Here is a 15,097-nt window from a genome sequence, read left to right on the forward strand (position 1 = left end):
AAATATGGTCTAAATGGAAGCTTTCCTTGTTGGGGCGAATTGCAGTTATAAAAATGAATGTATTGCCAAAAATGTTATTTTTGTTCCAAACCTTACAGATTGTGGACAGGATGGAGTGTTTCAAGAAGTGGCAGAAAGATATTTCTAGATTTGTCTGGCAGGGCAAAAAGCCCAGAATAAAATTTAAAATATTAACAGATGCGAAAGAAAGAGGGGGGTTTGCCCTGCCGGACTTTAAACTTTACTATGAATCAGCAGCATTTTGCTGGTTGAGAGATTGGATGCTTCTTGAGAACACTGACATTTTGGACTTAGAAGGTTTTAACAATGCTTTTGGTTGGCATGCATATTTGTGGTACGACAAGGTTAAAGCGCACCAAACTTTTAAACACCATATTGTCAGGAAAGCATTATTTAATGTCTGGATAAGGTACAAAGATTTATTGGAAAACAAGACCCCAAGGTGGTTGTCACCCATGGAAGCAAAGGCTTTGAAAAGACTCAATATGGAGGCCAAATGGCCGAAATATTGGGAGATATTAGAACTAGAAGGAGATAAACTGAAATTGCAGAGTTTTGAGAAATTAAAGGACAAGGTGCGAGATTGGCTTCATTATTATCAAGTAAGAGAGGCCTATAATTTAGACAAAAAGTTGGGTTTCCAGGTGGAAAAATCAAAATTGGAAACAGAACTGTTAGAACCTAAAACTAAGATTCTTTCAAGAATGTATAACTTGCTGTTGAAATGGAACACTCAGGGTGAAACAGTTAAATCAGCTATGATTAAATGGGCACAGGACATAGGTCATAACATTTTGTTTGCTGACTGGGAAAAGTTATGGACCACCGGTATGAAATTTACAGCATGTAATGCCCTAAGAGAGAATATTATGAAAATGATTTATAGGTGGTACATGACCCCAGTCAAGCTTGCTAAAATTTATCACCTGCCTGATAACAAATGTTGGAAATGCAAAGAAACTGAGGGCACTTTCTTTCACCTTTGGTGGATGTGCCCGAAGATTAAGGCTTTCTGAGAAATGATATATAATGAACTGAAAAAGGTATTTAAATATACCTTCCTTAAGAAACCAGAGGCCTTTCTCTTGGGCATAGTCGGACAATTGGCGTTAAAGAAAGATAGAACGTTTTTTATGTATGCGACAACAGCAGCAAGAATACTCATCGCAAAGTATTGGAAGACACAAGATTTGCCCACCTTGGAAGAATGGCAGATGCAAGTGATAGACTATATGGAGTTGGCAGAAATGACTGGCAGAATCCGAGACCTGGGAGAAGAATCAGTGGAAGAGGACTGGAAGAAGTTTAAAGACTATCTGCAGAAACACTGCAAAGTTTATGAATGTTAAAATAATGTTGGATTTGGAAATAATATGGCATTAGTGATATAGTTTAAGAAAGTATGCAAAATGCAACAGAAAAGGAAGAAAGACTAAAGTTATATTATGTCAAAAGTAAATAATATTATAAAGGTGTTTAAGTACGAGGAGGAAAGATTGGGGACATAATAGAATGAACTTAATAATCAGAAATGAGATCTGAAAGAGGGTAAGGATTTGCTGTATCTGATTGGGTAAAGAGGAACACAAAAAAGGGAGGCGTGAGGAAGTCAAGAAAGGAAGTTAATTAAGTATGATTTTAAAAGCTGGAGTTGTTATGTTTCGTATCTGGTTGGGTGGAATTTTTCTTTATTGTATTCTATATTCTAGTGTTTTGATCTGTTCTATGTGTATTTTTGTTTATGTTTTATTTCTTTTTACTTTCTTTTTACTTTTGTGGCAGCTATGTATTTTTCTTTTTTGTAAAAACCTAATAAATATTTCCCCCCCCCCAAAAAAATGGACAGAGGTAGGACACAAATATATCTCCATATGCCAGCTCAGCACCATCACTTAGCATCACATACCATTTGAACGTGCAAAAGCCTCCACGAGCTGATGGGCCTCCTCTGCTACTTGGTGCTCCATGCCTTTCTTTTCCCGCCACAGTTTCCGCAGAGTGACTACAACAAAGTGTCTCTGTTGCCTCCAGGTGTGACCATTTGATAATGCAATACCTATGGAAAATCAGTGAGAAATAACAACAATCATACCTCAGGTTAAAGTCGCTTCGGGTTAAATCTTAAATCTTTTCAGGTTGCCTCCCACGGCGACCCGGAAGTAACGGAACAGGTTACTTCAGGGTTTTGCTGCTCGCACATGCGCAGACGCTCAGAATGACGTCACAGGCATGCTCACTTTACAGTATCAGCAAAAAGTGAGATTTCTCAACAGCTCTACCGTCTTGATTTTTGAAGAGAAAACTGGTATCTGATACAGTGTGATGTCATCAAGTTTAGATCTTTCCATGGAAGGCCATCACGATCAAATTTCACTTCTATCTATCTATCAAGCTTCTGGTGATGCTATTGGGAAAAGAATGGAAGTGGTGGAAATGGAAGGAGCTTTTTTCTTTCTCTCTTGCTAAATTAGGATGGAAAATCACTGCCTACAGGAAATGGGATCACAAGATATAAAACTGGGTGTAAAATAATGAATACACAACAAGTAAATAACTATGGGTTATTTTTTAATATTGTACAGTGGTACCTCAGGTTACATACACTTCAGGTTACATACGCTTCAGGTTACAGACTCTGCTAACCCAAAAATAGTGCTTCAGGTTAAGAACTTTGCTTCAGGATGAGAACAGAAATCGGGCTCTGGCGGCGCGGCAGCAGCAGGAGGCCCTATTAGCTAAAGTGGTCTTCAGGTTAAGAACAGTTTCAGATTAAGTACGGACCTCCGGAACGAATTAAATACTTAACCTGAGGTACCACTGTATATGACTACAGTGCAGAGATTCCTGTTTAAATAGAAATGAAGAATTTGTTTTTTATAATAAAAAAAACCATGGAGGAATGGTTGGAATTTTTTGGGAGATAAAGTAACCATACTGGAATGGAGGAGGACTATTGGATACACACTTGAAGGTGATAGCCGGCTGGTGAAAGACCCTGTGTGAGAGGCAGAGAAGGAAAGATCTCCCAGGGTCGGAGACTGGGGGAAGAAAGGGAAGCACCCAGGTGAGAGCTGGGTCCACTCCTTTTTGTGTGAGACAAGAATTAAGATCTACCTTTGAGACAGGGCTTAGCATTTCTTTCTCTCTTTTACTCTTTTTGTTTGTTTGCTTAGTTAGTGTTTCTGAAAAGTTTCAATAAAAAAGTATGGAAAGCCAAACAAACCCAATTCAGCCAATTTTTTGACACTGTTTTTCAGGATATAATGTGTGGTGTCAACCAGTTACTACTTCTACTGGTCCAGCTAGACAGGTTTGGTTTTTTTTACTGAGGGTGAATTCTGCACCATATTTTTGACAAGACGTAATGCATCAATGTTGGATATATTCTGCTTTGTTAATTCTTCTGCAACGCTGCCTAAACACTACTGCATTATTTCTGTCTGGGGAAACTATATTGCAATGAAAGTGGGACAAAAATAATTTTGTGCATTTGTAGTTTTCAGCATAAAGTTAAAGCATGTGACAGAATGGAAATGAAACTGTATGATCACCTCAAAATCTTTGCAGGCATAAATAGTATTGACAATGGAATTGGATATAACCACCTTGAAAGTATTATGAGCACATATCATTATGAATGTGCAATTAAAAAAGGAATTATTGGGCAGGGCAGCCCCACAGTAACTCACATTGTGTCTTTCAGAGTGAATTTCCCTGTTCTTTGGAACTGCATTCAGAATATGACTCTGCACTTTCCCCCCAAAAAGGAAGACCACTGCCCCTGGCCTCTTAAGCGAGATGGGCTCGCAACCCCAGAGTCGGACACAACTGGCCCGTACGGGCAGGGGTACCTTTACCTTTAAAGGATGTTATAGAATGGAAATGAAACTGTTCAATCACCTCAAAATCTTTGCAGGCATAAATAGTATTGACAATGGAATTGGATATAACCACCTTGAAAGTATTATGAGCACAAATCATTATGAATGTGCAATTAAAAAACCTTTTCTGGAGGAGCCCTTAGCACCAGTAATAAACTGTGGAGTTAGTGATAGGAATTATTGGGCAGGCCAGCCCCACAGTAACTCACATTGTGTCTTTCAGAGTGAATATCCCTGTTCTTTGGAACTGCATTCAGAATATGACTATGCACTTTCCAAAAAAGAAAGGAAGACATTTTTTCCCCAACAAGCTTTCCCAGTCGTGTACAAAGGTCACTTCAATAGGTGTATACCTTTTATTGTTTTAACCCATATTTAGTTGTTGTTGGTTTTTGTACTGTTTTAAAACCTTTTATAATAAATAATAATAATAATTTTTTATTTATACCCCACCCATCCCAGTTCAGAAAACTGGGGTCAGGGTGGCTAACAACAAATTTAAAACACTTAATTGATGCAACAAAAAAACAGTATAAATACAGTATAAAACGTGAATAACAATAAATTCAGAATACAAAAACCAATTTAGGGGGGAAATCCAGCCAATAAACATTAGATGATCACCAGGGCTAGCTGGCTAAATTAGTCCTATTTGGGACAGAGAGGAGACCAGGGGAGAATTAGCTGTGGTATCCCAGAGCAGGTAATCTTCATATAAAGGGGAGGAGAGAGGAGTAAGGCGAATAAAAGATCAGGCTAAGTTCAAATTGAAAGCCAGGCAGAATAGCTCTGTCTTACAGGCATTCTTAAGGAAATCAGCCCTGAGTGCTCACTGGAAGGACAGATCGTGAAGCTGAGGCTCCAATACTTTGGCCACCTTATGAGAAGAGAAGACTCCCTGGAAAAGACCCTGATGTTGGGAAAATGGAGGGCACAAGGAGAAGAGGACAACAGAGGACGAGATGGTTGGACAGTGTTCTTGAAGCTACCAGCATGAGTTTGACCAAACTGCGGGAGGCAGTGGAAGACAGGAGTGCCTGGTGTGCTCTGGTCCATGGGGTCACGAAGAGTCGGACACGACTAAACGACTAAACAACAACAACACAGGCCCTGCAGAACGAAGTTAAATCCTGCAGGGCCCTGGTCTCATGGGACAGAGCATTCCACCAGGTCGGAGCCATCACTGAGAAGGCCCTGGCCCTGGTAGAGGATAATCTGACTTACTTAGGACTTCTAAAGTGTGATTATTCATAGTTTAAACTGTTTTTATATCTCTGTAAGTTTCCTTGAGACAAAAATGCAAGAAGCAATTCATAATTTATAATGATGATAGTTACTATGTGATTGCAAAGTTCACATGTTATATTTGCCACATGAGTCCATGCCCAAAACATGTTGGAAGAGCTTGTTGAGAGAAGTAGTGTATTGTGTTTCTTAGAGATGTCATAATTAACCAAATCTTCATATGTGCTGAAGCCAGGTTTTCATGCACCCAAACGAACGTGTCATTTGATAGCATGGGGACTAGCCACTCTGAATGACCTCAGCCTCTAGGTGTTGGCTCCTAGGTAATGCATTTCCCGCTGTGTTGCAGCAGTAATAGAGAACCTTTGTTCTGTTTTTCTGGGCAGCCCTTTAAAAGTTTCATCTTGGGAAATTACCAGTAGAAACTCTTATTCTTCACTACTTACCCTTTCCTTTTGCCATAGTCCTAAGGAAAGGAGTCTCTGGTCGCTCATCTAATTCTTCAGAGTGGTCAATGAGCGCTTCTTTCACTGCTTGGAATCCAGACAGTACTACAATGGGTAGATGTCCAAACCATATGGTGTAAATATTTCCATGTTGCTTTCCCAGCTACCATTTGGGTCGAAAGAGAAGAGAGGAATGATGTGTTCAAAAAATGCAGTTGGATATTTCAACTTAATACTAGAACGTCATTCTCCCTCACCTCTGCAGTTTCTCACTATGTGCAGTTCTCTTGCTATCATCCTTTCCCCTCCTCCTCCTCCTCCTCCTTCCTTCCTTCCTTCCTTCCTTCCTTCCTTCCTTCCTTCCTCCCTCCCTCCCTCCCTTCCTCCCTCCCATAATTCCAACCCATTTGTTTTACTCCCTCTGAGCCACGTTGCCTCTGCCTAGGATCAGAGCAGCAGAGACACTTCATAGTAACCAGCCCTCCTGCGACAGACAAGAAGATGCACAAATCTTTGCCAGAAAATGATCTTGCCACAATCTTTGTGTGTGCAGGGATGTGGAAGCTGTAGCCCACCAGATGCTTTTGAACTAGCACTCCCACCATCCCTGACTATTGGCCATGGTGGTTGGGGCAAATGGGCATTGTAGTCCAAAACATCTGGAGGGTACCAGGTTGGCATAGGCTGGGTTAGAGCCCTGGGTCAGGTTTCAGACCCACAGTGAGTTACAGCAGGAGCATCACCACCATGCAAATATATGGCAAGGAATTCAGATGATACATGTCTGGGCTAGAGAATATTATCAATTCCAATGTTTTAAAAGTTAATATGTTCATATCCTATGGTTAAGTAATTTTGTATTTTTTGAAGAGTTTTCACTGAAAAAAGGCTCATAATTGTATTTAAGAAACAAACAAATAAGCTAAACTATGGTCTGACAAAGAGTTAATGCTTGTGGAGGAGGCAATGGAAAGGTGCCTGTTCTGTTTGTCTCTTGTCTTCTCTGGTTACACATGAGCTGCTGTTGAGAAAGGCTGATGTGCTCCTGCTTCATTGCCAATTGAACTTGTTGCCCTTCTGTATGTTGGAAGGGGAGAACATACTCCCCTTCCAACATACATTCTAGGCCAGGGATGTCCAACAGGGATGTCCAACAGGTAGATCGTGATCTACCAGAAGATCGCAGTGTGTCTGTGGTAGATCTTGGGGGTCCCCGAACCCCCCTGAAAGCTCAAGAACTTTGGCTCCCTAAAAAAGCTCAACAAATTTGGTAGATCACCGCCAGTTTCTTTATAGTGGGAGTAGATCTCAGTCTCTTGAAAGTTGGACATACCTGTTCTAGGCCATGTCGCAAAATGCAATAGAACAAAAGGAAGACAAGATCAAGAACATACTGTATTAAGCTGTTTTATTAATTCAGCTTCTTGTGTTACACAATGTGTTTTGGAGATGAGTGCCCTTCAACCAGCAGCTATGAACAACACACATAAGACATTAAAACTAGTATAAAGAGGCAAGATTCAGATTAATACTGAAAAGCACAAAACCATACAAAGTAGGATAATGGCAGCATGGGTAGCTATGTGAAATCAGGGGAAAACACAAGGCAACATAAAACGTTGTTGTATTTTCTATGGGTCAACTTGTAAGTGGTAGCAAGACTTCATTTCCAAGTGAAATTAGTTTCATGGATTTCTAAATGACTCTCTGAAGCTGATTTCATAGCCCTGCCCTTGTAATAATGGAGAGAGTATTACCTGGAGATTAGCACTTACTGTAAGCTTGCCATACATCAGGAAAATTCCTGACATGTCCAGACAGGAATCGGCAAAATGTCAGGAACACTGAGATGTGTGGCAACCCATTGGAAAAAGCTCAACAATTTCCTAAAAAATGGCAACCCTAGTTTACCGCAGAGATCCTTTAAGAAGATTTTGGTGTTTTAGTTTATGATTTGTTTTTGATAAGTGCTTCTGGTTTGAGTGAAAAAGATTGAATAGGGCATGGAGGTTAGTACCTGTTGAGAGGCTGCTGTGAATGAATCCTGGGGTCTGTCTTTTTTCTGTAATAATATTTTATTCTTTTTTCATATAGAAAGTTACATTTGTTAACCTTGGTAACCTCAAGGTAAGATTACTTGCACTGTGTTGTACATAGGGCTGCCTCTGAAGACAGTTCGGAAACTTCAGCTAGTGCAGAATTCAGCAGCCCGGTTGCTCACTGGAACAAGAGCATATTACATCGCTCCTGGTCCGGCTGCACCAGCTACCAATTAGTTTCTGGACCAAATTCAAAGTGCTGGTTTTGACCTAGAAAGCCTTAAATGGCTCAGGACCACAATACCTCAAGGACCGCCTCTTTCGATATGATCTTACCCAGACCCTGAAATCATCTTCTGAGGCCCTTCCTTGTGTTCCTCCTCCATAAGAGGTCCAGAGGGTGGCAACACAAGAATGGACCTGCTCTGCAGTGACTCCCCATCTGTGGAATTCTCTCGCCAGGGAGTTCACCTGGCAAAACCTTCCTTTTTAACTAGGCCTTTGGTTGATTTAATCGACATCCTATGCCCTTTTAAAATCTGATTTTTTTCTGTGGGGGCGTATTATTGGGTGATAATAATAATAATAATAATAATAATAATAATAATAATAATAATAATGTTCCAATTAACGAAACAATTGGAATATAGAAATTTTCCATATAGAAAGTTACATTCGTTACTCAACAATTATACAGTGGTACCTCGGGTTACACACACTTCAGGTTACATATGCTTCAGGTTACAGACTCTGCTAACCTAGAAATAGTACCTAGGGTTAAGAACTTTGCTTCAGGATGAGAACCAAAATCATGCTCTGGCGGCGCGGCAGCAGCAGGAGGCCCCATTAGCTAAAGTGGTGCTTCAGGTTAAGAACAGTTTCAGGGTAAGAACGGACAGGTTAAGAGGCTAATGATGGGAGTAAATTAGCCTCCCAAGTTTTCCCAGGGGATGGGAAAATGCTGCCTCGTCCGCAGTTGCTAATAAATCACCCCCAAGTTCGAAAGAAGGAGGGGGTGGGGGCACTGGACGGAAAGCCCTCAAGTGAGTTTTTGGATCTCCTGGATGCTACTTCTGATTGCGATCCTAGTTGCATTGCTCAAGATAAATAATTGGAGAAGAGTAAATGCACATGTTTCGAGCGAATGAAAGGGTGTACTGATTGCTAATTAAATCGACCACTGAGAAGCTGAGTGATGGGTTGGACTGAACAGAAGACTACATCAAAGAATCACAACTATGTCAGTATGTTGAAACGGATCAGAAAGGGGGGGGGACTTTTCACTTTTTCAATATGATTTACCTAACAGCCCCTCCCCAAGAAGAACTGCCACATGACTGATAGCAAGTGAGATGGAAAAATAAACTGTGTGGAAATAAAATTATCAACTAAAGGCTCTGTTTTGCGGAAGATCTGGAAAGGTAACAAAAGGCTTTTGGATGACGCAGTTCTAATTGGGAAATGCCATTATGAGACTGACTTTGTTGCAAGATTTACAGTCAAAGGGGGAGGGAGCCACTGTTCTGTTATCATATCTGAATTCTACGTTTGATTTGGCAAGAACTCCCCTGGAAAGGCTGATTTATGGAGCAACTGGTCTGGGAAAGTTAATGAGCAGACGCTTAGACTGTATTTTATGGGAACTGCTAAAATGGCACCTGCTGTTTGAATAGGACTTTTGGATCAGCGTGAAAATCCACACAGGACTATAATAATGTTTGCTTCAACTTGCTTGTGGAGATAACTCAGAGGTTATTAAGAAGAAAAATGATAACAGCAAGAAGATTGGAAGACGGGATTTGTAAAGGATAAAATCAAAGAGATGGAAAGATGGGACTTGTGAACTTCAAAGCAGCAGAAATATGAGATGATTGGACCCTTTCTGAACTCGAAGCATGGGTACCCCCCCAAAAAAAAATTAAAATTCGGCTAAATATTTGGAGTTTATTATGTATTGGTATAATTTGGAATTAATGTGATATGATTGGTTTGTTAACTGGAAATTTAATAAAAATTATTTTTTAAAAAATACCCTTCATGGATCACTGCCTTGCCGTGGCGAAGGGGCTTGAAGAACTCAGAGAAGCTATGAACTATGCCGAGCAGGGCACCCAAGATGAACAGGTCATAGTGGAGAGTTTTGACCAAACGTGATCCACCTGGAGGAGGAACCGGCAATCCACTCCAGTATCCCTGCCAAGAAAACTCCATGGTCAAAGACAACAGGCATATAAAAGTTATGACGCTGGAAGATGAGCCCCTCAGGTCGGAAGGCATCCAACATGCTACTGGGGAAGAGCAGAGGGCAAGTACAAGTAGATCCAGAGCTGATGAAGTGGCTGGGCCAAAGCCGAAAGGACGCTCAGTTGCGGATATGCCTGGAAGCGAAAGGAAAGTCCAATGCTGTAAAGAAAAATATTGCATAGGAACCTGGAATGTAAGAACCATGAACCTGGGTAAGTTGGGGGTGGTCAAAAATGAGATGGCAAGAATAAGTATTGACATCCTGGGCATCAGTGAACTAAAATGGACGGGAATGGGTGAATTCAGTTCGGATGACCATCATATCTACTACTGTGGGCAAGAAACCCGTAAAAGAAATGGAGTGGCCCTCATAGTCAACAAAAGAGTGCCGAAGGCTGTACTGGGATGCAATCTCAAAAATGATAGAATGATCTCGATACGAATCCAAGGCAGACCTTTTAACATCACAGTAATTCAAGTTTATGCACCAACTACTGGTGCCGAAGAAACTGAAATTGACCAATTCTATGAAGACTTACAACACCTTATAGAAGTGACACCAAAGAAGGATGTTCTTCTCATCATAGGGGATTGGAATGCTAAAGTAGGGAGTCAAGAGATAAAAGGAACAACTGGCAAGTTTGGCCTTGGAGATCAAAACGAAGCAGGGCAAAGGCTAATAGAGTTCTGTCAAGAGAACAAGCTGGTCATCACAAACACGCTTTTCCAACAACACAAGAGACGACTCTACACATGGACATCACCAGATGGGCAGCATCAAAATCAGATTGATTATATTCTCTGCAGCCAAAGATGGAGAAGCTCTATACAGTCAGCAAAAACAAGACCTGGAGCTGACTGTGGCTCAGATCATCAGCTTCTTATAGCAAAATTCAAGCTTAAACTGAAGAAAGTAGGAAAACCCACTGGGCCGGTAAGATACAATCTAAGTCAAATCCCTTATGAATACACAGTGGAAGTGAGGAACAGGTTTAAGGATTTAGATTTGGTGGACAGAGTGCCTGAAGAACTATGGTTGGAGGCTCGTAACATTATACAGGAGGCAGCAACGAAAACCATCCCAATGAAAAGGAAATGCAAGAAAGCAAAGTGGCTGTCCAATGAGGCCTTACAAATAGCGGGGGAGAGAAGGCAAGCAAAATGCGAGGGAGATGGTGAAAGATACAGGAAATTGAATGCAGATTTCCAAAGAATAGCAAGGAGAGACAAGAAGACCTTCTTAAACGAGCAATGCAAAGAAATAGAGGAAAGCAATAGAATGGGAAGAACCAGAGATCTGTTCAAGAAAATTGGAGATATGAAAAGAACATTTCGTACAAAGATTTCCATAATAAAGGACAAAAGTGGAAAGGACCTAACAGAAGCAGAAGACACCAAGAAGAGGTGGCAAGAATACAATTATACCCGAAAGAAATGGATGTCCCGTATACCCCAGATAGTGTGGTTGCTGACCTTGAGCCAGACATCCTGGAGAGTGAAGTCAAATGGGCCTTAGAAAGCACTGCAAATAACAAGGCCAGTGGAAGTGATGGTATTCCAGCTGAACTATTTAAAATTTTAAAAGATGATGCTGTTAAGGTGCTACACTCAATATGCCAGCAAGTTTGGAAAACTCAGCAGTGGCCAGAAGATTGGAGAAGATCAGTCTACATCCCAATCCCAAAGAAGGGCAGTACCAAAGAATGCTCCAACTACCGCACAATTGCACTCATTTCACACGCTAGCAAGGTTATGCTTAAAATTGTACAAGGAAGGCTCAAGCAATATGTGGACCGAGAACTCCCAGAAGTGCAAGCTGGATTTAGAAGAGGCAGAGGAACCAGAGACCAAATTGCAAACATGCGCTGGATTATGGAGAAAGCTAGAGAGTTCCAGAAAGACATCTACTTCTGCTTCATTGACTATGCAAAAGCCTTTGACTGTGTCGACCACGGCAAACTATGGCAAGTTCTTAAAGAAATGGGAGTGCCTGATCACCTCATCTGTCTCCTGAGAAATCTCTATGTGGGACAAGAAGCTACAGTTAGAACTGGATATGGAACAACTGATTGGTTCAAAATTGGGAAAGGGGTACGACAAGGCTGTATTTTGTCTCCCTGCTTATTTAACTTATATGCAGAATTCATCATGCGAAAGGCTGGGCTGGATGAATCCCTAGCCGGAATTAAGATTGCCGGAAGAAATATCAACAACCTCAGATATGCAGATGACACAACCTTGATGGCAGAAAGTGAGGAGGAATTAAAGAACCTTTTAATGAGGGTGAAAGAGGAGAGCGCAAAATATGGTCTGAAGCTCAACATCAAAAAAAGAAGATCATGGCCACTAGTCCCATCACCTCCTGGCAAATAGAAGGGGAAGAAATGGAGGTAGTGAGAGATTTTACTTTCTTGGGCTCAATGATCACTGCAGATAGTGACAGCAGCCACAAAATTAAAAGACGCCTGCTTCTTGGGAGAAGGGCAATGACAGGCCTAGACAGCATCTTGAGAAGTAGAGACATCACCTTGCCAACAAAGGTCCGTATAGTAAAAGCTATGGTTTTCCCAGTAGTGATGTATGGAAGTGAGAGCTGGACCATCAAGAAGGCTGATCGCCGAAGAATTGATGCTTTTGAATTATGGTGCTGGAGGAGACTCTTGAGAGTCCCATGGACTGCAAGAAGATCAAACCTCTCCATACTGAAGGAAATCAACCCTGAGTGCTCACTGGAAGGACAGATTGTGAAGCTGAGGCTCCAGTACTTTGGCCACCTCATGAGAAGAGAAGACTCCCTGGAGAAGACCCTGATGCTGGGAAAGATGGAGGGCACAAGGAGAAGGGGGCGACAGAGGACGAGATGGTTGGATAGTGTTTTCGAGGCTACCAGCATGAGTTTGACCAAACTGCGGGAGGCAGTAGAGGACAGAGGTGCCTGGCGTTCTCTGGTCCATGGGGTCACGAAGAGTCGGACACGACTAAACGACTAAACAACAACAACAACAAATTAAAAAAAAAAGAACGGACCTCCAGAACAAATTAAGTACTTAACCCAAGGTACCACTATATTCCAATTCAACAAAACAAGTGATTTCCCACTCACCCAATATCAATGTTTATAACTCGAATTACATACTATTTCATTTTTAAGTTCCATCTTATCTAATTTGATCCTCTCCAATATGTTTCTTAATATATTCTGCTGTTTTCTTACAGTTTAAACCCCGCTGTGGTCTTTGCATATGGGAAATAACTTTTTATATAGACCGGAAAGGTTTTCTAATCTTCTTTAAAAGATTCTAAATTTGTATCTTTTATCAATTTTTGCCATCTCTGCATATTCCAAGATTTTTAAAAAGCATTCTTCCTTTGAGGGTGTTCTCTCCTCCTTCCTCAGTTTAACAGTATACAATAAATATTTTTGATCTGTAATTTTTAATGCGTATTTTCAACTTGTGTATGGTTTTGTGCTTTTCAATATTAATAATTATACTATTTTACATTATTACTATTATTTGTATTGCTTACAGCTTCTGACAACGGAGGCTTATGGCATTTACCATTTTAACCCATGCCATTGTTGAAGCTGAAATATCACAATTGTTGGGGGAAATAGATAAAACAATTGCTGGCATCAGACTGAGTTATTACTAAGCAATAAGTACCTGAATGAGAGTATTTTCATCAATCTTGAATCCAAACCTCCATATGGCTCCAATGAGAGGAAGCTGGAGAAGTCCTGGAGGATAATGCCTGTGTGACCAGAGCTGTTTCAGGTAGTGCAGAATCAGAAGAGCCACCAGCAGAGCAATCAAAAGTGCCCATACCTCCATCCTTCTCTTGCTGTCTCTTTCTCCTTAATTTTTTCTAGGTTGCCTGGTCAGGGTCAACTCTCTTTCTCTAAGGAGTTTTTGCTTTCATCAAAGACATCAGCAGTGTTCTCTGTTTTTATATGCTCAGTTATTAAAATCAAATAAGCAGCAATGGGTGCAACACCATTTGTAGGTAGCCTTGGAATGTGATACAATCAAACACTAATAAAATCAAACGCTATAATCATTTTAATATGTGTCATGCAGATGTGACGAAGTGTGCACATTGAACTCCCAAGAGACTGTGATCTACTTCCAGTACCTCGAGAGTCATCTGGTATTTAATATGGGTATCTTTCCCTCTTATGGAATTGCTACTCCTTGTAACCTGTGTCTTGGGAAGGTACCAATCTGATGTAGGCGTCAAAGCCTTCAGAAAGAACTCTGAGTTCAAGCTCTTATTAATCCAGCAATGAGGGCCAGGATAGTAAATGCATTACAATTGCAAAAGCCAACAAACTTCTACCTGCAGTTGAATCGAACCACAGTCCAGTACAATTGATACTTCCACAGAGCACTTGTAGTTGCAATCTATCAGGGGTGCCAACTTGAATAAAATATGAGGAAGGGGGCAAGTGAGCTCCACCTCGCATAATCAATCACATAATGTGGCTCACGTCCACCATTAGAATGGTAATTGCCATGAACTTTGGCGGAGCCAGACCCCTTCACATATTTTATAGGGGCACTGAAGGGACCTCAGCCCATAGTTCTTCGCTCCTAGATAACCTATTTCCTGTTGAGTGCAACAATAATAGAGAACCTTTGTTCTGGACAGCCCTTTAAATGTTATCTCATAGTCATGAGGAAAGGAGTCTGTGGTTGCTCATTTAATTCTTCAGATGGCTAGGCAGCACATCCCCAGAGATGCCTCCTGTTGGCATTCCACTGCCCAAGGCAGCTGTCACAGCCTGCCTTGTGGGTGGACCGGCCCTCTGCTTCATAGCTGGTTATGATAAGAAACCCACACACACTTTCCTGTATTTATAGTGGTAGCTGCTGGTGCTAGATTTCAGCATCTGTGGGTTGGCATAATAACCCAATACGGGCATGAGGAGAGGGATCCAATGGAAACTCTGGCAGCAGATATTCAAAATGTGTGCTACATATTTCACTGCCTAATGGTCACCACCATATAATAGTCAAGCTCCTTTTTTCAAATCAGTCCCAAAGCATTCACCACATAATGGTCACAGGGCATTCTAAGCGTGCATGAGAATGCCTTGCCCCAATTCAGACTACCTATTATCCTTACTGTACCTGTTCACATGCATTCTGTGTATCCTAATCACACCAAAAATTGTTAGTAACAAATAATAAGCAATATAAACATAATGATGTTTCTTCAT

The 15,097-nt window shown here is 41.1% G+C and overlaps 1 protein-coding gene across 1 annotated transcript in view; it reads right to left on the reverse strand.

Annotated features, from left to right (window-relative positions):
• LOC309369824 (cytochrome P450 2J2-like) overlaps nt 1–13,948 on the reverse strand; it is a 31,205-nt gene extending 17,257 nt beyond the window's left edge. Inside the window, exons 1-3 of the mRNA XM_081911167.1 lie at nt 13,542–13,948; nt 5,594–5,756; nt 1,928–2,077 (exon numbers count right to left, since the gene is read on the reverse strand). Of these exons, the coding sequence (XP_081767293.1) occupies nt 1,928–2,077; nt 5,594–5,756; nt 13,542–13,709 (481 nt within the window). The 5' untranslated portion in view covers nt 13,710–13,948. The remainder of the gene's footprint in view (nt 1–1,927; nt 2,078–5,593; nt 5,757–13,541) is intronic.
• Between the last annotated feature and the right edge of the window lie 1,149 nt (nt 13,949–15,097).

This window comes from Podarcis melisellensis (assembly GCF_964234715.1).
Source record: "Podarcis melisellensis genome assembly, chromosome: 5".
Lineage (NCBI taxonomy): Eukaryota > Metazoa > Chordata > Lepidosauria > Squamata > Lacertidae > Podarcis > Podarcis melisellensis.